The 22,775-nt window shown below is 44.4% G+C and overlaps 1 protein-coding gene across 1 annotated transcript in view; it reads left to right on the top strand.

Annotated features, from left to right (window-relative positions):
* The window catches only part of IRAG2 (inositol 1,4,5-triphosphate receptor associated 2), a gene marked incomplete at its 5' end in the record, with an annotated part of 67,395 nt that overhangs the window by 13,445 nt on the left and 31,175 nt on the right, over positions 1–22,775 (top strand). The window contains 11 exons of the mRNA XM_083366569.1: positions 579–642; positions 1,570–1,626; positions 7,221–7,280; positions 7,401–7,465; positions 7,571–7,673; positions 9,172–9,285; positions 10,599–10,697; positions 12,304–12,467; positions 14,566–14,672; positions 20,291–20,515; positions 21,883–21,944. Of these exons, the coding sequence (XP_083222695.1) occupies positions 579–642; positions 1,570–1,626; positions 7,221–7,280; positions 7,401–7,465; positions 7,571–7,673; positions 9,172–9,285; positions 10,599–10,697; positions 12,304–12,467; positions 14,566–14,672; positions 20,291–20,515; positions 21,883–21,944 (1,120 nt within the window). The remainder of the gene's footprint in view (positions 1–578; positions 643–1,569; positions 1,627–7,220; positions 7,281–7,400; positions 7,466–7,570; positions 7,674–9,171; positions 9,286–10,598; positions 10,698–12,303; positions 12,468–14,565; positions 14,673–20,290; positions 20,516–21,882; positions 21,945–22,775) is intronic.

Consider the following 22,775-nt stretch of genomic DNA (forward strand, 5'->3'; position numbering starts at 1 on the left):
ACCATTGGGACTTATGTGTTCCCTTCTGCAGAAACGAGTGCTTACCAAAACAGATGGTGGTCAGGGTAGTGTAGTCTGTTGATTTTTAATGTGATGCACATAAACAGGCACAGAAATTCACAGCGTAATTTTGAGCCAGTCCCCCCCCCTCTCTCAACCCAGAAGCCAGAGAGGTGTTGTCAACATCCAGCTCAGGAATCCAACTACAACTCCAGGTTCATTCTGTTTCCAAAAATCTTACTGTTTATTGAATACACTGCATGGTAATGTCGAAGTAAAACTAACTCGGAGGTTCCCAGACACTGGTTCATAGAATTAAACAATAATTTCTCCAGCCAAACTCCCAATCTCTCACGTAATCCAGGTAAACTATTTCACTTTGTTATGGGAACCGTCTGCTTCCTCTCCACACCTGCTGCGGTGCCCTTGGAGAGGTTTCAGGCTCTCACGATCTTCAGCAGAATCGTAGAGGCTTCCTTTCTCCATTCTAAAGCAACACCTCCCCACCCCTTACTCTAATGGCAAGTTGAAATGATGAGGCATGTATGGTACCTGCCAAAGTTTTGTTCTTGGTTCAGTGGCTTAATGACGCTGGAGACGGCCTTTGCTCCAGTGGTTCAAGTCCTAGCACTGCGCGGCAGGGTGAGTTCCCATCACTCGCCTCAGCTTTTGCCCAGCTAGCAGTTTGAAAACATGTTTTATGAGAGTTGATAAATAGGTACCACTTCAGTGGGGGGGGGATGAACCGGCATTATGTGTGGACAGTTAGAATCCTGCTGGCGATGGACCTTCCCAGTTGCAATTTTCGTTTGTGAAGTGGCTTCAGTGGACAGAGAGGGCTCCAGATGACAGTTCAGGAAAGGGACTTGTCTTTCTTTTTGGTGCAGAGCTAGCTCTCCCTCATGCGGTGCACCTTGAGAAGCACATGGGCGTTAACCAAACAGGGTAGCCAAACAGCTACTCTGCATTAGCATTGTAGCCTCCTGGCTAATATAACTTCACCATACGTTAAAATAAGTAAACAAAACACCCAGAAGCCAGCAGGGTGTGGTTAGTGAAGGTGCTGGACTGCGAGCGATACAGGTCCTCGATCCCCCTCAGCCACAGAAATGTTCTGGTGATTTTGGACCAGTCCCTCTTTCTCAGCCCCAGACTAAGAAATGGAAATACTTCATTCTATCAACTCATGCTCAGTGGTGGGATTCAGCCGGTTCGCACCACTTCGGCAGAAGCGGTAGCTAATTTTTTGGTTGCCCAGGCCCAGAACGGACTTCCTGAAGCGGCATCCACACAAAGAAACCGGTTGCTCATATATTTGAATCCCACCACTGCCCATACTGGACTAATGTGGCAGATTATACAGTAGTTCATAACTCTCAGCGAGGAAGCCTTTATCGTTTGATGGGTTGATTAGGATTAATGATAAGAGCACAACAAACAACACGGCAGCTCTTCTGCTTAGAAAAAAACAACCACCCATTGAGGGAAAAGAGAAATAAAATAATTTTAGTGTTGTTTCTTCCTGCCAGAATGCAAATTCATTGCGGGGCATTGTTCTTCTTTTCCCAGATCCAAGCACACCTTTATGAAAGCAAGATGAGAAATAAAGACACAGCACTCCTGAAGGTTCGTGGGTACTAGGACTCATTGAAGGCTTTCTGGCCTGGTTAATTTTGGGAAGGTTGGATGTAGCAACATTTCAGTGTATTCTGGAAGGGGTATAAGTAGTTTTCATTTAACAACCACTGATTAAGCTACTATTTGAACTTAAGATTGCTCTGAACAAGTAATAGTTATGACCAGATCTCATACTTATGGCCACTGCGCCTTCACCATGGACATGTGGTCATGATTTGCAACCTTCCATGATGGTTTCTCACAAGCAAAGACAGTGGGGAAGACTGCAGGAAATCAGAATAGAATAGAATAGAATAGAATAGAATAGAATAGAATAGAATAGAATAGAATAGAATAGAATAGAATAGAATAGAATAGAATAGAATAGAATAGAATAGAAGCTGGAAGGGGCCTTGGAGGTCTTCTAGTCCAGCCCCCTGCTCAAGCAGGAGAACCTATACTGTCTCAGACAAGTGATTGTCTAATCTCTTCTTAAAAATTTCCAGAAGTCACAGTCACATAAGGTCCTTGCATAGCAACCCATCTGGTCCTCATTTAGTGATGGCAACTGGGACTGCTGGAACTGCCGTTGCTAAGCAGCATGGTCACATGGTTTTTCAACTTAACTGTGTCACTTAACGAGGAGGTTTTGGCTCCCAGTTGGCATAATTAAACAAGGACTACATTAGAGGATTAAGAGAAATATATTCTTATGGAAACAAATTAGATATTGCTCTATAGCGGGGGTCTTCAATCTTGGCCCTTTTTATGACTTGTGGACTCCTCAACTCCCAGAATTCCTCAGCCAGGCACACTGAGGATTTGAAGTCCACAAGTCATAAAAAGGGCCAAGTTGGAAGACCCCTGCTCTACAGGCTCTTGACTGATGGTTATAAAGACAGCTGTGGAAGAGTTTGGGATGAAGTCAGTTAGTACAGGATGGCCTTAAGACCCGTCTCTGAGGTTTTGAAGAGCTGTGGTGGTGCTGTAGTTAGAATGCTGCAGGCTACTTCTGCTGACTGCCAGCTGCCAGCAGTTCGATTCTGACCAGCTCAAGGATGACTCAGCCTTCCATCCTTTCGAGGTCAGTAAAATGAGGACCCAGATGGTTGGGGGCAATATGCTGACTCTGCTTACAGAGGGCTGTAAAGCAGCGGTCCCCAACCCTTTGGGCATCAGGGACCAGTCCTGTGGAGAAAGGTTTTGTGCGCTGCCTGCATCCCACAGAGGTTGCTTGTTTGCATGGCCCGGTTGCTGGCATGCTGCGGACCGGGACCGGTCCAAAGACCGGAGGTTCGGGACCTCTGCTGTAAAGCACAATGACACAGTATATAAGTCTAAGTGCTATTGCTATTGCTATTTTGCATTCCAGACGTTTGCAATGCAGATACTACTAGCGGATGTAATAGCTACTTGTTTTCATATTTACATAATACCCATTGATGCTTAGAACAAATGAAAAGGACACGAATCCTCAAACAATCAATGTACACAACACAACAGGAAGTCAAACCCAGTACACTGAAACAAATGCAACATCTGAAATAAGAGGCTCTCCAGCAACAATGCGTTAAAAACCAACCTATTACAGATGAACCTCGACTTGCAACCACAGTGAACCCCAAATTTATTTATTTTTTATTTATTTATTTATTTTAATTCCATTTATATCCCGCCCTTCTCCGAAGACTCAGGGCGGCTTACAAGCTTAGCAGTAGCCTTCATTCTATGTATATGCCTGCTTATTAGGGCTTTCACACACACACACCTCAAGCGGCATTATTACAAAGTCAGCTTAATTGCCCCCAACAATCTGGGTCCTCATTTTACCTACCTGGGAAGGATGGAAGGCTGAGTCAACCTTGAGCCTGGTGGGACTCGAACCTGCACTAATTGCAGGCAGCTGGTGTTACTTAAGGAGGCATTAGCCCACTGCTCCACCAAGGCTCAAATTCCCATTGCTAAGTGAGACAATTGTTAAGTGAGTTTTGCCCCCCCCCCTTTTAAAAGGGACGCAGTGGCTCAGTGGGTTAGGACGCTGAGCTTGTCGATCAGAAGGTCGGCAGTTTGGCGGGTTGAATCCCGAGTGCCGCGTAGCAGAATGAGCACCTGTTACTCGTCCCAGCTTCTGCCAACCTAGCAGTTCGAAAGCACGTAAAAACGAAATTAGAATAATAGGGACCACTACGGTGGGAAGGTAACAGCGTTCCGTGCGCCTTTGGCGTCTAGTCATGCCGGCCACATGACCACGGAGACGTCCTCGGACAAGCGCTGGCTCTTCGGCTTTGAAACGGAGATGAGCCCCTAGAGTCGGAAACGACTAGCACGCATGTGCGGGGGAACCTTTACCTTTACCTTTTTTTATGACCTTTCTTGCCACAGCTGTTAAGTGAATTACTGCAGTGGTTAACTTAGTAACACGATTACCAAGTGAATCTGGATTTCCCATTGACTTTGCTTGCTAGAAGATCACAAAAAGTGATCACCTGATCTCAGGGCGCTACAGCTGTCATAAATACGAGCCAGTTGCCAAGCCTCCAAATTTTGATCCACGTGATGTGGGGATGCTGCGATGGTCGTGTGAAAAAGAGTCATAAGTCACTTTTTTCAGTGCCATTGTTACTTTGAATGGTTACTAAACAAAGGGAGGGAGGGAGAGAGAGAAGAAGAAGAAGGAGAGAAAAGAGGAAAGGAAAGGAATGCAAAGGAAATAAAAGGAGGTTTAATGAATTAGAAATTTCATTCTTGCTAAAGAATACAGCACAGGCATACAGGAAGGAAGGGAGGGGGAGGGAGGGAGAGAGAGAGAGAGGAGGGAAGGAAGGAAGGAGAGGAGGGAGGGAGGAGAAAGGAAGGAAAAAGAAAGGAAAGAAAGAGAAAGAGAAAGAAAGAAAAAGAGAAAGGAAGAAAGAGAGAGAAAGAAAGGAAAAAGAAAAGAGAAAGAAAAAGAAAGAAAGAAAGAAAGAAAGAAAGAAAGAAAGAAAGAAAGAAAGAAAGAAAGAAAGAAAGACAGACGTCCACACAGTTCTGGAACTCAAGAGATTGTACTTTGGGCACCGAAAATGGGAAAATTCATCCTTAGGAGTAAACTTTTAACTAATTGGCAGGCCTACTTAGGGCCATACACCTACAACTTTGCATCTCACATGAAGTATTTATAAGAGGGCATGTAGATGATGAACAGCTTTGGATTGAGGAGTGAGATGATAGAGTGATCAGGGAATAGATGTTAGGATGAAAAGAGAGATAATTGAAAGGTTAACCTGAAGGGAATAGGTGTAACTAGGTAGAATTCTATACTATTTTATCTATATCTGCTGCTTCTCCTGTCGTCCTCCTACAATTAGTTAGGCATTTGTGCTTGGAGCCCAAATACAAATTGACAACTCGTGCACCAAAATGTAATGCAGTAACAGAGAAGTGACCCAGGTTGTTGCAATAGATACGTGCAATCTATATTCCGGTTTGGGGCTTGATCCCTGCAAATACATCGGACAGCTATGCAAACCCAGGCTTAGAATAGCCTGTATTTGTATACACTTTTTCCCTAAAAAGCCTTTGCTATCCAAGCCTCTGCTTTGCATAGATTTGTCTTCCTTTTCTTCCAAACTCTTGCAGCTAATTTGAATGTATGTAAAAAAAAAGCAACTAACCAAACATCATTAACCCTGCTGGGATAATATCTATTTTGCAACAGTCTTTTGCAATGATGAAGCATCATTCCATTTTTGTGTTAGTGTACATCTCACCTGCACTGCAATCACATCACATCAGTTTGGGCTTTTCCTGTTCTTAGAATGAATATGGATTAGCCTCAAGAGCTATCCTACTCAGAAGCAATCTTTATCTGACTATTGGATGTTTATGGTTAAAGAGGGATAGAATTGTCTCTTTACTCCCCATTCACACGACTGCATTTCAAGGCCCTTGGCAACCAGCTCGGTTTACAACTGGCTGCAGTGTCCCTTGGTCATGTCACCACAATTTGTGATTTATTTATTTTTTTGCCAGTTTCTAGTGTTTTTCAGCACAGCCGCTGTTTGGAAAAATAGCTTTGCTTAATGACCACTTCGTTCACATAAAAACCATCACAAAAAATGTTCAAGACCCAGGTCTGGATACATGGGTGCTTCAACTTATGACCTCAGTGACTGACAACCAGATTTCCCGTCCCAATTGCGGTTGCAGGTTAAAGGTACAGGTATTGTACAGCTAGTCCTCAACTTAACGACCATAAATGAGCCCCACATTTCTGTTGCTAAATGAGACAGTTGTCAAGTGAATTTTGCCCCATCCTATGATCTTTGTGGGACGCGGTGGCTCAGTGGGTTAGGACGCTGAGCTTGTTGATCAGAAGGTCGGCAGTTTGGCGGGTCAAATCCCGAGTGCCGCGTAACAGAGTGAGCGCCTGTTATTCGTCCCAGCTTCTGCCAACCTAGCAGTTCGAAGGCACGTAAAAATGCAAGTGGAAAAATAGGGACCACTACGGTGGGAAGGTAACAGCGTTCCGTGCGCCTTTGGCGTCTAGTCATGCCGGCCACATGACCACAGAGACGTCCTCGGACAAGCGCTGGCTCTTCGGCTTTGAAACGGAGATGAGCACCGGCCCCTAGAGTCGGAAACGACTAGCACGCATGTGCGGGGGAACCTTTACCTTTACCTATGATCTTTGTTGCCACAGTTGTTAAGCGAATCACGTCATTTGTAAAGTTAGTAACGGTTGTTAAATGAATCTGGCTGCCCCATTGACTTTGCTTGTCAGAAGGTCGTAAAAGGAGATCACATTACCCCAGGACACTGCAACTGTCATAAATATGAGTCAGTTGGCAAGCATATGAATTTTGATCACACGACCATAGGGATGCTGCAGTGGTCACGTGTGTGAAAAACGGTCAGAAACTTTTTCCAGTACTGTTGTAACTTTGAACAGTCACTAAACGAACTGTCGTAAGTGAAGGACTACCTGCATAATTTCAGCTAAGCACCCTAGGGAAAGATTTAAACCAGGGGTCTTCAACCTTGGCCCTTTTATGACTTGTGGACTTCAATTCCCAGAATTCCTCAGCCAGCATGCCTGGCTGAGGAATTCTGGGAGTTGAAGTCCACAAGTCATAAAAGGGCCAAATATGAAAACCCCTGATTTAAACCCTCATCATTGCTTAATGAGTATCATACTGTTCATTTTAGCTAGCGTGGATGAGAAATTGTTTCAGTTAGCATTTTAAGACAAACAAACCCCAATATATATTCCATCTGCAGTGTAGTTAGTCTTACTTTCAGGCCAAGTTTACATGTTATGCTAAAAAGTCCCTAGTTGAGAGAGATGGGTAGTTCAGAAATGTGAAATATAAATCAATAAACCCTAGTGGGGCTCACTCACAGCTTAAAAACCATAATTCATGGCTTAGTGCAGTGGTCTCCAAACATGGCAAGTTTAAGATTGCCAGAATTCTGGGAGCTGAAATCCGTAAGTCTTAAAAGTTCCCAAGTTTGGAACTTAGTGTGTTGGGTAAAGCCAATTGGGAGTTGATTTAATAAAACGTGGTTAGTTAAGGCGTCACCTGGTGTAACTTTACTTCAGTCTTACTCTTCAATCCCTGCAGAAGGAGTTGGATATACGAGAACTAAAGTCTTCCTTGAAGGAACACACGTCAGTGATAGAGGTAATGTTACGATACTTCTGTGGGGAAATGAGAAGAAGGTAAGGGATTGCTTGCTTTTTGCTCAGAAAGCCTTTTTCTAAACATCTTTTTTGGGGGGTGGGAGGGCGATTCCAACCGTAGACTCTGCGCACAGAGAAAAATAAATTGTTGAACAACGTTCAGCAGATGCAGCAAGAACTGATCTCGTGAGTATTCTTGGAAATCAAGAGAAAAAAGACGCCGGTCATGGTGGTTTCTGCGCTCTAGATGTTTAACTCTTTAAATGTCCATATCTACATTTTTTTTGCTAGGAATGGGATCAACTTTCCCTTAATCTACAAGTTCAACAGCAGCTTCCTTGAAGCCACCAATTCATTGCATTGTGAACTGGAACTTGCCCAGGAGCCATCAGAGGTCAGAAACGTCTTTCAAAGGATGGGGTGATGAAATGCAGATATAAAAATCTCAGGGGCGCTTGTCTGAGCACTTTCAAACTCCCCTTGCTAAGCCAGACTTGGGATCCCTAGTGCAGGGGGGTCCCCGGCCCCCGGTCCGTGGACCGGCACCAGCCCACGGCATGCCTGAAACCATCCGCGCAAACAAGCAAAGCCCCATCTGCAGGATGCAGGCAGTACGTGAAACCACGCCCCCTCCAGTCCACGGAAAAACTTTTCTCCACGGAACCGGTCCCTGGTGCCCAAAAGGTTGGGGACCTCTGCCCTAGTGGGAAGGAAAGAATCTTGAACTATACTTCTATGTTGTTCAGGTACTCCTCGACTTATTTTAGTAACTGTTCAGAGTTACAACAGTACTGTATGTATAAGTCTTTATTGTCTTTATTGATTAGCCCTTGGGCCAGACATGTCAAACACAAGGCCCAGGGGCCAGATCCAGCCCGCGAAGTGGTTTCATGTGGCCCCTGAAGCCATCCTGGAAACAGTGAGGGAACAGTCCCCGCTGCCTTGGCCCTGGCCCAGAGACCCTCTTTCTGCCAGAGAACCCCAGATCTGTCCCACTCCTGTCCAGGCCCCCATAGGCACCCTTGATGCCAATGATGTAGAGCTGGCCATGCCCACCCAGTAGGCCATACGCACTCCAGCTGCGCCCACCCAGTAGGCTGCGCCCACCCTGGCCATACCCACCCGGCCCCCCGAGGGCAACCACAATGCTGATGTGGCCCTCAATGAAATTGAGTTTGACACCCCTGCCTTGGGCCATATGAAATACAACACCACTGAAAAAAGTGACTTACGTTTTTTATACTTAACGACCGTTGCAGCATCCCCATGGTCACATGAACAAAATTTGGATGCTCAGACACTGGCTCATATTTATGACGGTTGCCATGTCCCGGGATGTCATCACCCTTTGCGGCCATCCGACAAGGAAAGTCAATGGAGAAGCCAGGTTGACTTAACAACCATGTTGCTAACTTAAGAACTGCAGTGATTCACTTAACAACGCTGGCAAGAAAAGTCATAAAATGGGGCAAAGCTCACTTAGCAACTGTCTTGATTAGCCCCAGAAATGTGGTCAATTGTGGCTGTAAGTCGAGGACTGCCTGTAATATCCCCTCTTTAATGAAGCACAATGCAAACATATCTTAGCAATAGTCTTGTTCAGCTGGGTCCCCGGCATCATTTCATCCCCAGTTTCTATCCAGGAGTGGGGAAAGATTCTTAGCTTGCATTTTGTATGTGCTTCTAGGCCAGGGGTAGGCAACCTTGGCTCTTTTATGACTCGTGCTGGCTCAGGAATTCTGGGAGTTGAAGTCCACGAGTCATAAAAGAGCCAAGGTTGCCTACCCCTGGCCTAACCGAAAAACAAATGTTTTATGTTCGGTGTAGTGTAGGGGCCGTGTTCCAGTTCAGGATTATAATGTGACTTTTTCAAATTACTTTTTCTCTATAAGATCCCTGGAATTGAGTGGACAGCACTTGATGAATCACTGGACAGAGAAGTCCTCCTGCTTTTTGAAGGGCCAGAGCGAGTAGGAGAAAAGTTCAAGGCCACCATTTTAAACCTGGTAATGGAACATGGTGGATGTGGATAATGAAGGAGACTTGAAAACACTTTGTCTAAATTTTTACTAAATTCAACAACATTGTTTGCTGCCTTTCCTCCCATTTGGGTAACATCTAGGTTCTTCTCACTAATCAATACTGCTAGTTGTGTCCAGTCTGTAAAAGACAATATATCATATAAATGCTCTGTTCTAAGTGTTCCAGCCATTCCATTCCATTATTTCCATCCATGCCATGCCATGCCATCCCATCCCATCCCAATCCATTCTGTTCCAATCCAATCCAATCTATTCCATTCCATTCCCATCCCATCCATTCCCGTCCAGTCCAGTCCAGTCCAATCCAGTCCATTCCAGTCCAATCCGATCCATTCCAATCCAATCCAATCCATTACATTACATTACATTTGATCCTCTCCATTACATTCCATCTATGCCATCACATGCCATGCCATCACATCCCATCCCAATCCAATCCAGTCCATTCCCATCCCATCCCATCCATTCCAATCCCATCCAATCCAGTCCAGTCAATCCAGTCTAATCCAGTCCAATCCAATCCATTCCATTCCAATCCATTACATTACATTTGATCCTCTCCATTACATTCCATCCATGCCATGCCATGCTATGCTATCCCCTCCCAACCTTTCCATTCCATTCCATTGAGGTAACACTGGGAGGCTGCTAAAATTATAGAATTCCCTCCCCAGAGAGGCCCGCCAAATACATCCTTATTTTTCCACTTTTAAATATTAAAAGTTCTTCCGTTGTTGTTCTCTCAGGCACTTGCAGGCATTTCTTTAGAAATACTTGGTGTTTTGTTTTGTAAGCTCTCCTGAAGCGTAGCAGAAAAACAGCTAAAATAGCCACTTGATCTCAGCTGTGCCTGTTGAATCCTGCCTTCTGTCCTGAAAGGCATAGTGGAGACAGACAGGTAACAAAAAAGAGAACAGTGGGTTCAAATGACTTAAATCCTACAATTGCTTTACAGTTTCATATTACTCTGTACAGTTTGTTCTTTGGACTGGAGGCATAAGACCAGAATAAGTAAATTAAATTCTTACATTGATGTCTGCATGTGGGCGGGGGGGGGGGGAGGTGTCTGCCATCCTGTGGTCCATGGGGTTGTGAAGAGAGACATGAATTAGTGACTAACAACAACAAAAACGTGCTATTTGCAACTCAAAGCAGGGGTGTATAAAGACATCCCAGCTCCAGGACTCCTCTCAATCCAATGATTCTTTTATGATACCTTGGGATGTTTCCCACGTTCTGAAATACAAACAACGATCTACCTCATTCTTTCTTTGCAGCAAGAAGAACTTTCTCAAGTGGAGGCTTTAGCAGGGCTGCCTTTGCTGAACCCAACAGACAATTTGGATCTGCCAGAAACTTATCAGAAGACCTTGGTGGTAAATAATCCTTGAATGGCAGGCAAGCAAGCTCTTAGGTTATCTTCCCCTGATGAAAAATTCACTCGTTGTAAGCACTGGCTCACCTTTCATTAATCTGGCACCCTTCAAATGTGTTGGAATGTGAATTCCCAGCAAACACGCAGTGGCAGATATCAGAACAATTTAGATCTGTGGTTCTGCAGTAAATTATTTTTGCCTCACAACTTTGGGTCCTCTTAAGGGGACTGGTAGCTTGATGGCTTTGCAGCTCCCTCTCAGTAGATCAGGGGAAATAGGCACAGGCAGAATTGAACGATGTTCAGCTGACAAAAGTCCAATCTGTTTTCAGATTATTTTCTTTCTTTTTTTTTTCCCTTTCTGGGGGTGCTAATGTTGTGGGGATTTCTGTTAACAGGAGGGCCTAGCACTGATTCCTCTTCGTTCTCAGAATTTCTGAAGCAGCAGAATCACTTCCGTGGTTTACAGTTACTGTCAGGATTCCACCAGTGTACTTCTAAGGATCTGAGGAGAGAGAGCCTTGATGGCACATAAATTCCATTCGAGAAATAGAATTTCATGGTTTCTGGTGGAATCCTGGTCATAATTACAATCCTAGTATGCATTCCCATTCCTAGGCCTTCAGCTGAGTTTTATAAAACCTTTTCGCTTTAGGCCTCCGCCGCCGTGTGCAAAAAAAAAAAAGGTTCAATCAATCAATTTCAACTTCTCACGGGGGGGAAAAAAGATCTCGCAAAGTTGGAATTGATTGATTGAACTTTTTAGTCCCACCCAGTCTGCCGTTACCCCCTCAGCCACGCCCACCCAATTGGCCACACCCACCCAATTGGTCACACCCACCCAATTGGCCACACTCACCTGGCACCCGACAATACATAAGTGAGTTTTGAGTTGCAGTTTGGGCACTCTGTCTCTATAAGGTTCGCCATCACTGACCTAACTTAACTACGATAAGCTTGTCTTAGCACATTGTGTCAACCAAGCAATCAGGCTTTATTTGGAACGTGAACCAAAAAAAATGAGTTTTGTTAAACTGGGTTTAGTTTATAACAAAATACTGGTGTTGCCTTAAGCAAACAGACAATAGGAGGGCTTTGCCAGGGAGAAATAATATGGGTGTAATTGAAGATAATCACCATCCCAACATGGCAATAGCACTTAGGCTTATACATCACTCCGTAGTGCTTTACAGCACTCTCTAGGTGGTTTACAATCTGAGTCCTCATTTTACTGACCTTGGAAGGACAGACGTCTGAGTCAACCTTGAGCCGGTCTGGATCGAACTTCAAACTATAGGCAGAGTTAGGCTGCAATACTGCATTCTAACCACTGCGCCACCAGGGCTCTTGAGCTACTTTTCTGAACTTCTTGGAAAAGAAATTACTACGATGAGGTGGTGGTGGTAGCCTCATGAACTTTGCTCCTGATAAACTACAGCCCCCTCCCTAAAAAAAACCCCAAAGTTGCCCATTTCCCAAGCAGCCTGTAAGCATGTGATGTTTTATGTGTGTGTGATGGATGTTGAATACAACATGGAAGAGCTGTGAGCTTAATTCAATCAAGAGATTGCTGTGCTGTATAGATATTTGTGTTGACGTCCACACAGGACCTCAAGAAAACGCTGGAGAACAAAAGAACACTGTGGCTTCAGAAACTAAAATTTTTGGAAGCTCAGAAGGAATCCCTGGATAAGGAGCTCGTTAAAATGGCAGGAAACCTGCGGAGGATGAGAACCGAACAGCTACATTTAAAGAAAACGCTTTGGTCCAGGTTGTTCTCCTTCGTTGTATAGAATGTATGGTTTCTGTATCTACTCAGTTGCAAATTCCTTGCAGTTCAGTGAACAATGCTCTCAGTTTGGCTTGCCATGTGGTAACATCTCCATAAGATGAAACCCAAAGAGGATTGGTAGCTCATAATAAACCACATGATGCATGTCTGTTAAGAGAGGTAAGAGAGCATAGGACAGGGATGTCCAACCTCAGCCACTTTAATACTTGTGGACATTTCACTACTAGAATTCCCCAGCTAATATGTTGCTTGGGCAATTCTGGGAATTGAAGTCCTCATGTCTTAAACGTGTTTCACTTATGCCAGGGGTGTCCAGACCTGGCAACTTAAAGAATTGGATATGTCCAGTTGAATGAATAAAAAAGGACTAGGGGTGACATGATAGCACTGTTCCAATATCTAAGGGGCTTCCACAAAAAGGGAGTCAAGCTATTCTCCAAAGCACCTGAAGGCAGGACAAGAAGCAATGGATGGAAACTAATCGAGGAGAGAAGCAACCTAGAATTCAAGGAGAAATTTCCACACAGGTAGAACAATTAATCAGTGAAGTGACTCACCTCCAGAAGTTGTGGGGGCTTCTTCACTGGAGGTTTTCAAGAAGAGATTGGGTAACCATTTGTATGGTCTCCTGCTTGAACAGGGGGTTGGACTAGAAGACCTCCAAGGTCCCTTCCAGCTCTGTTATTCTGTTAAGACTTGTGGACCAACTCCCAAAATTCATGTTGTCTGGGGAATTCTGGGAGTTGAAGTCCACAAGTCTTAAAAGTTGGCAAGGTTGGACACCCCTGGTGTAGGTGAAGGAGATGACAGCCATTTGTCTGAAATAGTATAGGGCAGAGGTCTTCAAACTTAGCCCTTTTATAACTTGTGGACTTCAACTCCCAGAATTCCTCAGCCAGGCACACTGGTATAGGGTCTCCTGCTTGAACAGGGGGTTGGACTGGATGACCTCGAAGGTCCCTTCCAACTTTGTTGTTGTTGTTATATTTCTATCGCCAGGGGGAAGGAACTAGCAATGGGTCTCTGCCAAAGAAAATGAAAGAACAAGACTCTTCATTGTGTTAGAGAGGAGATATATATGTGGGTAAAGTCTGGGAGGTGTCAGAATATATCAAATGGCAGATTAAGAATGTTTGTTAAAGGGCAGCTTTAAAAAAGACTTTTAATTAGCTTCATTTTTAAACTCGACTGAGTAGAGTTTTCTTTAAAATGGCTGACCTCCCTCTGCAAATCCACATTAGCAGATGGAAGGAGAGAGGCTTAGAAGTTGAAAGAAGAATGATAAACTAATAAAAATACGAACGTAATAAAGAAAGAGGGTGCATGTATATACAGGTCGTCCTTGACTAATGAGCATTTATTAAAAGTACAGTTCAAAGTTATGATAGCCTTGGAAAAAAAAGTGACATGACCTGAACGCGCACTTATAACCATCCCTGGCCCTCGCTGTCCTGTGATCAATCATATTTCGGTTGCTTGGCAACTGGCTCACCTTTACAACTGGTTGCGGCATCCTGCGGTCATGTGATTGTGATTTGTGTCTTTTGTGATCAATTTCTGGGGGAAACTGGTTTGTTTATTGACCGTGTGATTTGCTTTATGACTGGGCGGTTCGTTTATTTATTTTATTTATTTATTTTATTTTATTATATTTATATACCGCCCTTTCCCGAAGGACTCAGGGCGGTTTACAGGGTGGTTAAAACAAAAAATATAAAAGTTAAAAACAGATTAATAAAAATTATATCCGTCCCTGAACAAATAAAACCCCAGTTAAAATTAAAATTAAAATTAAAATTTAAAAGTTTAATCACCACCGTAAAAATTGTAAATTTGGATCCACCTCAACTTATGAACCGTTAACAGCTTACAACAGAAACTCGAGTCCCAATTGTGGTCCTAAGCTGGGGACTGCCTGTAAGGTGATTATCCTCAAGTATGTAGCCCATAATGCTTGTAAGCCTGGAAATGCCTATAATTGAGCAAATGTGAATCACTTGCAAACTCGGAGAGAGTAATTCAGCCCCGAATAACATTGCTGTCCATTGTTTTTGGTCTTTTGCTTAATATCTGGAAGACAACATGAGATCCATTCAATCAAACAGCTCAGAGAAGATGCTTTGGCAGAAGCAGAAGCCTTGAGGTTGAAATTGCAAGAGTTAACTGAACAATTAGAGGAAGCTGGTAAGAGGGTAGGTGTCCTGCGTTGTAATTTTTATGTCTTTTAATTTTTTTAATAAAAAAAGATAGAACAATCTTTAGAGATGCCAAAGTGTGAAGTAGTGTGAATTGTCTGACCCAGATATAATTCGGTGCATCCATGAATCCTGTGTGCCCAGAGGGCAGCCCACCTACTATTTTTGGAAGACAGGGGTGGGGGCCTGCGTCATGCTAACATGCTTCTAATGGTAGAAAGGCCCCGCCTCCATCCTTATTTCCTCGCTCTGTATCAAAAGTTGTGATTTCCAACTTCAGCTGGCACAAGCGAAGCTGTGTGGGCAGCCTTCTCGTTTCATTTTGTTGTAGGCAAGTGCCTCTGTTCGGACATGGCTTTTGTCCCCTGGTCACGGGTCTCTGTAGCCATTTCATCCATGGCTGCTGGGCCACCTTTGAAAGGACCCTTCCCACATTAAGCCTGTGCTCCAAACACAGAAGGAAATCAGAGGGAAACGTTGAACTGTTGGACTCTGCCCTCTTTCCGATGGGAGATTGAAAAGGTGGACCTTCCTTCCTTTCTTCTGTTGAAGAAAAAGTCTTCATCAGGGTTCAGTCCAAGCCGGGAATAAACAACATGGCGACTGCTTTAGAAAGAAGGTTGTAGTTTATTGAAGAAGAGAGCCAGGCAGAAAGATGGCTCTGGAAGAAAAGAGAGAGAGAGCACATGTAGGGAGTGGGTTTTTATACCCTCTGGGGCTCTTGAGGTTGTTTCCTGGTCCTGTGTCATGTACTTTGACCTGACTCTGAGTGTGCCTCTTTGGCATCTGTGGGTTAATCCTATTATGTACTCATTTAGAGTTTGGGTGGGGTATGTACAACCCTGACTGTTCTTTAGAAGGCCAGATCCTGAAGCTAAAACTCAAATACTTTGGCCACCTAATGAGAAGGAAGGACTCATTGGAGAAGAGCCTAATGCTGGGAAAGATTGAGGGCAATAGAAGAAGGGGACGACCGAGAATGAGGTGGCTGGATGGAGTCACTGAAGCAGTAGGTGTGAGCTTAAAGGGACTCCAGAAGATGGTGGAGGACAGGAAGGCCTGGAGGAATGTTGTCCATGGGGTCGCGATGGGTCGGACACGACTTCGCAGCTAACAACAACAACATGTACATTTTAAGGGTCTTGTCTTCCTAAGCTTCTAGCTGGAAGGCTACAACCTTCCTGAATGGATTATCACATCTGCATTTCTACAGAGCTGGTTTCTGCTTGGGGCATGCTTTTCTGCCTCTTTAAGATTCTTTGAGGAATTATAATATTCTGCCCTTTTGATATTTCCTTCTCTGGGGGGAGGCTTACTTCCCACATTTACTTTCTTACTTCCCTCCCTCCCTTCCTCCCTCCCTCCTTCCTTCCTTCCTCCATTCTTTCCTTCCCTTCTTTTTCCTTCCCTTCGCCCAAAGAGTGAAATAAGAGAAAAGAAATAAATAAGGAAGTCACTTCCAATCAGTACTTTATCTTCCATGCACAGAATTGTCCATGTGTGGACTAAGCATGTGTAATGTTTTGCATGTGTCTGCCCACCTTTGTTGGTAGCTATACATCTCTTCTGCTGACAACCGTAAACTGGATTAATCAGACTTTACTAAAAGGCAACCGACTCATAAAAATAGGCTTTACTTCTGTTGATGTCTCAGTTCTCCACGCAGCTTGGAAGCTTCTGTAGACATCCAGAGAGACCGTAATCTGTGGGGGGGTCCCTGGTGCTCTCTGAGCTTGGTTGTTTTCTTGCAGACGTTTCCTTACCCAGCTAGGTAACATCACCAGTGCTAGAATGGAGTGAGCCCCTGTTTTCTTTTTTATCTGTCTGCTGGCAAACCTATAAAAAGTTGGAATAATAACAAAACACAGAGAAAGGACTCTGCCTCCCAGCTGCCAGGTACAGAGTGAAATTCTGGGTTGACATTGACAAATATTTTTGCCAATTTCCCCTTCTAGCTCATGGGATTGCAATAAACTCTCTAGTTTAGTGTCTTCTGCAGGATTAGTGAAACTCCTCTGAAAACAGAGAGGCTTCATAAAAAAGGCCTCATAAAAACCATCATTTGGGGTTTGCAGTAGCTATTCTTCGAGCAGAACACTTAGCCAGGATCCCTGGGAAAGCTGAAGGTTGAACTCCAGAGAGCAATTTATTTATTATTTCTCAACTCTTATCAAATTGCTTAAGCTGGCTTTTTTTCCAGCTGGATTTAAGCTGTAACGGATACGATTCTTAATCCAGGAAAAGAATTACCTTTGACTTGAGGTAACTGTCCAAGAAATTGGACAGATGAAAATGTACACGTTTGGACTCCAATTCTGTTTTGGTAAAGCTTTCAGGGTGTGTGTGTGTGTGTGTGTGTGTGTGTGTGTGTGTGTGTGCTTTTTGAGTCACTTTTTAATCTCCTGACAGCTGCCAGAACTAGACTGTGCAGTATCCTTGACAAGGTATTTCCTTGCCATTGCCTGCTTTCTAGGGCTCAGAGAGGAGGACTGGCTCAAGGTCACCAACTGGCTTTCTGCCTAAGGCAGGTCTAGAACTTAGGGACAGGACATACAGAGGTGTCCCTCAACTTACAGCCATTCATTTAGTGACCGTTCAAAGATACAGCAGCACTGAAAAAAAATCCTGACTTTTTCACACTTACGGCCATTGTCGCATCCCCATGAACACGTGATTAAAATTCGGACCCTTGGACCCTGACTCGTATTTATGGTGGTCGCAGCGTCCCGGGGTTCGTGTGATCCCCTTTTGCGACCTTCCGACAAGCAAAGTCAAGGGGGAAGCTGGATTCACTTAACAACCGTGTTACTACCTTAACAACTGCAGTGATTCACTTAAGAACAGGGGCAAGAAAGGTCGAAAAACGGGGCACAATTCACTTAACTGTCTTGCTTAGCAACGGAAATTTGGGGCTCCGTTGTGGTCGTAATTTGTAGCTACAGGTTTTGATTACAGGTGGTCCTCAACTTAAGACCACAACTGAGCCCAACATGTATGTTGTTAAGTGAGACATTTGTCAAGTGAGTTTTGTCCCATTTTACGACCTTTCTTGCCATAGTTGTTAAGTAATCACTACCCTTGTTAAGTTAGTAACCGGGCTGTTAAGTGACTCTGGCTTCCCCCATTGAGTTTGCTTGTCAGAAGGCCACAAAAGGGGATCGCGTGACCCCCGGGGACACGGCAACCATCATAAATTGGTGGAGCCTTGGTGGAGCAGTGGGCTAATGCCTCCTTAAGTAACACCAGCTGCCTGCAATTAGTGCAGGTTCGCGTCCCACCAGGCTCAAGGTTGACTCAGCCTTCCATCCTTCCGAGGTAGGTAAAATGAGGACCCAGATTGTTGGGGGCAATAAGCTGACTTTGTAATAATGCCGCTTGGGAGGGGTGTGAAAGCCCTAATAAGCAGGCATATACATAGAATGAAGGCTACTGCTAAGCTTGTAAGCCGCCCTGAGTCTTCGGAGAAGGGCGGGATATAAATGGAATTAAAATAAAATAAATAAATAAAATAAATAGGAGTCAGTTGTCAAGCATCCGAATGTAAATCACATGGCCCTGGGGCTGCCGCATGTGAAAAACGGTCATAAGTCACATTTTTCAGGGCCATTGTAACTTTGGCCAGTCATTTGCACAACCCAGAAGTATAGATCAAGATTCTTTCCTTCTCAGTCGGGGTCCCAAGTCTGGATTAGCAATGGGAGTTTAAAATTAGACTAGATAACCTTTATTTTCCTTTTTTCCTGCGGGCTCAACGGCACGCATGAAAAATGAAATTTAGCTGCTTGCTCTCAAAATGTACACATACATAATAGACATTTAAAACTTGCCAAATGCAACATGTGTACAGAACTACGCCCTTGCATATAAGTAACATGACTGGACAGCCAGTTGTCTGAAATGGTATAGGGCCGTGGTGGCAAACCTATGGCACGGGTGCCACAGGTGGCACGCAGAGCCCTCTCTGTGGGCACGCGCACCGTCGCCCCAGTCCTAGGCCTACAGCTGGGTTTTATAAAACCTTTTCGCTTTAGGCCGCCACCGCCGTGTGCAAAAAAAAAAAAAAGTTCAATCAATTTCAACTTCTCACAAGAAAAAAAAAGATCTTGCAAAGTTGGAATTGATTGATTCAACTTTTTAGTCCCACCCAGGCTGCCATTACCACTGCAGGCACGCCCACCTAATGGGCCATGCCCACCCAATGGGCCACACCCACCCAACGGGCCACGCCCACCCAGCATCCGATGATACATAAGTGGGTTTTGGGTTGCAATTTGGGCACTTGGTCTCTAAAAGGTTCGCCATCACTGGTATAGGGTTTCCTGCCTGAGCGGGGGGTTGGACTAGATGACCTGCGAGGTCCCTTCCAAATCTACTATTATGATTGCGATTAATCACAATAAATATTAATCACAAGTGCTCAGACAAACGCCCCTAAGAGTATTAGGGCCCCTAAACCAACTGTTGTAAGTTGAGGACCGCCTGTGTTAGGAAGTCTTAACCCGCAGTCATGGCGCAGTGGCTGCTTGTGTTATTTCTTTCGGTATGTCAAGGCTGCCTTCCGCATGGGGCTCTCTTTCCTTCTGTAAAATATAATAATAATAATAATAATAATAATAATAATAATAATAATAATAATAATATAAAGTTGGAAGGGACCTTGGAGGTCATCTAGTCCAACCCCCTGCTCAGGCAGGAAACCCTATACCATTTCAGGCAAATGGTTGTCCAGTCTCTTCTTAAAAACCTCCAGTGTTGGAGCATTCACCGCCTCTGGAGGCAGGTTGTTCCACTGATTAATTGTTCTAACTGTCAGGAAGTTTCTCCTTAGTTCTAGGTTGCTTCTCTCCTTGACTAGTTTCCATCCGTTGCTTCTTGTCCTGCTTTCAGGTGCTTTGGAGAATAGCTTGACTCCCTCTTCTTTGGGGCAGCCCCTGAGATATTGGAAGACTGCTATCATGTCACCCCTCACCCTTCTCTTCATTAAACTACACATACCCAATTCCAGCAACCGTTCCTTATATGTTTTAGCCTCCAGCCCCCTAATCATCTTGGTTGCTCTTCTCTGTACCCTTTCTAGAGTCTCGACATCTTTTTTACATCCTGGTGACCAAAACTGGATGCAGTATTCCAGGTGTGGCCTTACCAAAGCATTGTAAAGTGGTATTAGTACTTCACTTGATCTTGATTCTATCCCTCTGTTAATGCAGCCTAGCACTGTGTTGGCTTTTTTGGCAGCTGCAGCACACTGCTGGCTCATATTGAAGTGATATGGGGGGGAATGAGCTTTTTACAGGGGCCAGCTGTAGGTTTTACAAAAGCAGAACCTGCCTGCTCATCTGGAACTTGCAGAAGTGCGATTGCAGAGGAAGTCGAAGCTGAGCTGGGCCGGTGTGTGTGTGTGTGTGTGTGTGCAGGGGGTGGGGGGTGGCAACTTCGAGTGCTCTGCACAGGAAAAGAACCGCTTGGTGCACATCAACAAGCAGAACCTGTCCCTCAAAATGCAGAAGCGTGAAGAGTTCATGGCTTCCGGAAAGAGAACAAATGTGTTTTGGGTGTCTTTTTTTTTAAGCTGCCCATAGGGGCTTACAGACCGAGCATGTCTTGCAGCATTTGATGCCGGAAATTTTTGCGTTGACCTGCTGCTGCTGCTGCTTCTGCTGCTTTTTCAGGTTAAGGATCGCGAGAGTGACTTTCACGCTGCCCGCGAGGAAGCAGGGTCTTTACAGCAGAAGCTAGAAGATAGCGTGGCCGAGCAAGGAAATCTCCGGGGTAGAAATATAGATTTAACACGGACTTGCCGACAGCTGGAACTGCAAGTTAAGGAACAAAGTAGTAAGTATCTCACAGCTCTTTGGTTTCTTCCATCCTCTGGGTTAATATTTTGTGGAGGGCTAACCTGCATTCGTCTCGGGGTCAGCCATTTCCCAAAAATAATTACTGTAGTCGGAGATTCTGCCATGATAGCTATACACACGTAGCCCTCGACTTAAGGCCATCTGTTCTGTGACTGTTCAAAGTTATAGCAGCCTAAAAAGTGTGATTTACGACTGGTTCTCACACTTGTGGCCATTGCAGCACCCTCCCACCGTCTCCTGGAAAAAAAATTCAGAAGGCTTGGCAACTGGCATGTACTTACAACAGTTGCAAGCCTCCTGGGGTGAGGTGATCCTCATTGCTGACTTTCCCAGCCGGCTTCCGACCAGCAAAGTTGGTGGAGGAAGTTGGATTTGCTTAACAGCTGCGTGATTTGCTGCAGTGACTCACTTAACATCAGGGCATGAATCCCTTTACAACTGTTCTTGTTTAGCAACAGAAATTCCGGTTGTAAGTTGAGGACTAGCTGTATTCTTTCAAATTGGGGAGCAAAGAGTTGGAGAGGGAGAAAGAACTTTTAGAGCTAACTGGTGCTCTGCAGTGCTCATAAATGTGAAAAAACGGTCATGTCACTTTTTTCCAAGTGCTGTTGTACCTTTGAACAATCAATCAATCAATCAATCAGAATAGAACTGGAAGGGACTTTGGAGGTCTTCTAGTCCAGCCCCCAGCTCAGGCAAGACATTTTATACCAGGTGCACGCTAGCTGAGGAATTCTGGGAGTTGAAGTCCACAAGTCATAAAAGGGTCGAGTTTGAAGACCCCTGGTTTATAACGTCCCATTTAGCTCTCTGATTTCTAGAGATGCCTCACACTTGTGCAAGAGGAAAGTTGCCGCATTACTTTAGGTTCCTGGTGTGGTCCAGCACATGGCTCCAAAAACAAGAAAAGTGTGAAGGCAACTTCTCTCTGTTATTGTTCCTCAAAAACTGTACTTGGAGAAACATTGCCTCTGGAAACTGGGACCTTGTGATAGGTCTGTCAGTGGCTTGATTGACAGAGTTTAGAGCAGGGCTTTTCAAACTTGGCAACCTTAAGACTTGTGGACTTCAACTCCCAGAATTCCTCAGCCAGCCCTAGCTGCCAAGTTTGAAGACCCCTGGTTTAGAGCGTGGGTGGTGGTATGTAGGTAGTCCTTACCTCGCAACTATTCTTTTAGTGAGCGTTCAAAGTTACAACGGCAATGAAAAAGTGAGCTACTATTAGACGGAGACTTCCTTATCTGGAATATTTGTTTATTGAATATGGTATTTCTGCTAGTTAAGGATGGGAAAGCTTAAGCTGACAGATGCTCACCAACTGCTGTCTAATGCCTTGTTTTGTAGCTGCTCTAGAGTCACTCAAGGAGAAGTGTTTAAAAAGACTCTTGTGTGGTGTACTTTGTCAGGTACGGCATCCATTCATTTATTTAACAATGCATTTAAATGTTTATTTTTAGTTAAAGGGTAGGACTGAGATGCCCAGGAAATCTCCCAGCATCCTCCAGTGACAATACCCAGATTGCACTGGATAGCCCTAGCACAGCCAGAGGCATGCAAGGGACTATTGTTCCTATGCTTCCTAGGCGCACAAACTGGGCATTAGGAGGGTTGTGTTCCAACACAAGCTCCAAGATGGATAGGCTTCCTTAGAGGAAGCTGCAAAGTCTCCGTTGGATTTAAACCAGTAAGTTTGCAGTTTAAAATTGGATTGGAAATATATTTTCTGCCTAATACGCTGGAGTTCATCTTTTAGGGGGTCGATTGGAGCATTAAGAGCCTTGGTGGAGCAGTGGGCTAATGCCTCCTTAAGTAACACCAGCTGCCTGCAATTAGTGCAGGTTCGCATCCCACCAGGCTCAAGGTTGACTCAGCCTTCCATCCTTCCGAGGTAGGTAAAATGAGGACCCAGATTGTTGGGGGCAATTAAGCTGACTTTGTAATAATGCCGCTTGGGGTGTGTGTGTGTGAAAGCCCTAATAAGCAGGCATATACATAGAATGAAGGCTACTGCTAAGCTTGTAAGCCGCCCTGAGTCTTCAGAGAAGGGCGGGATATAAATGGAATTAAAATAAAAAAAAAAATAAAAAAATTAAAGCAGAAGTTTAATTAATCGATTAATTAAATCAATTAAAGCAAGCCTACAGAAAGGGTGAACTTCCACCATCCCTAATTGTTGGCTGGGTGGAGGGGTTTTGAAGCTAGCAAGATGCAGAGAGCTATGAGTCACTCCATGTCTC

Source organism: Vipera ursinii, assembly GCF_947247035.1.
Source record: "Vipera ursinii genome assembly, chromosome: 6".
Taxonomy (NCBI): domain Eukaryota; kingdom Metazoa; phylum Chordata; class Lepidosauria; order Squamata; family Viperidae; genus Vipera; species Vipera ursinii.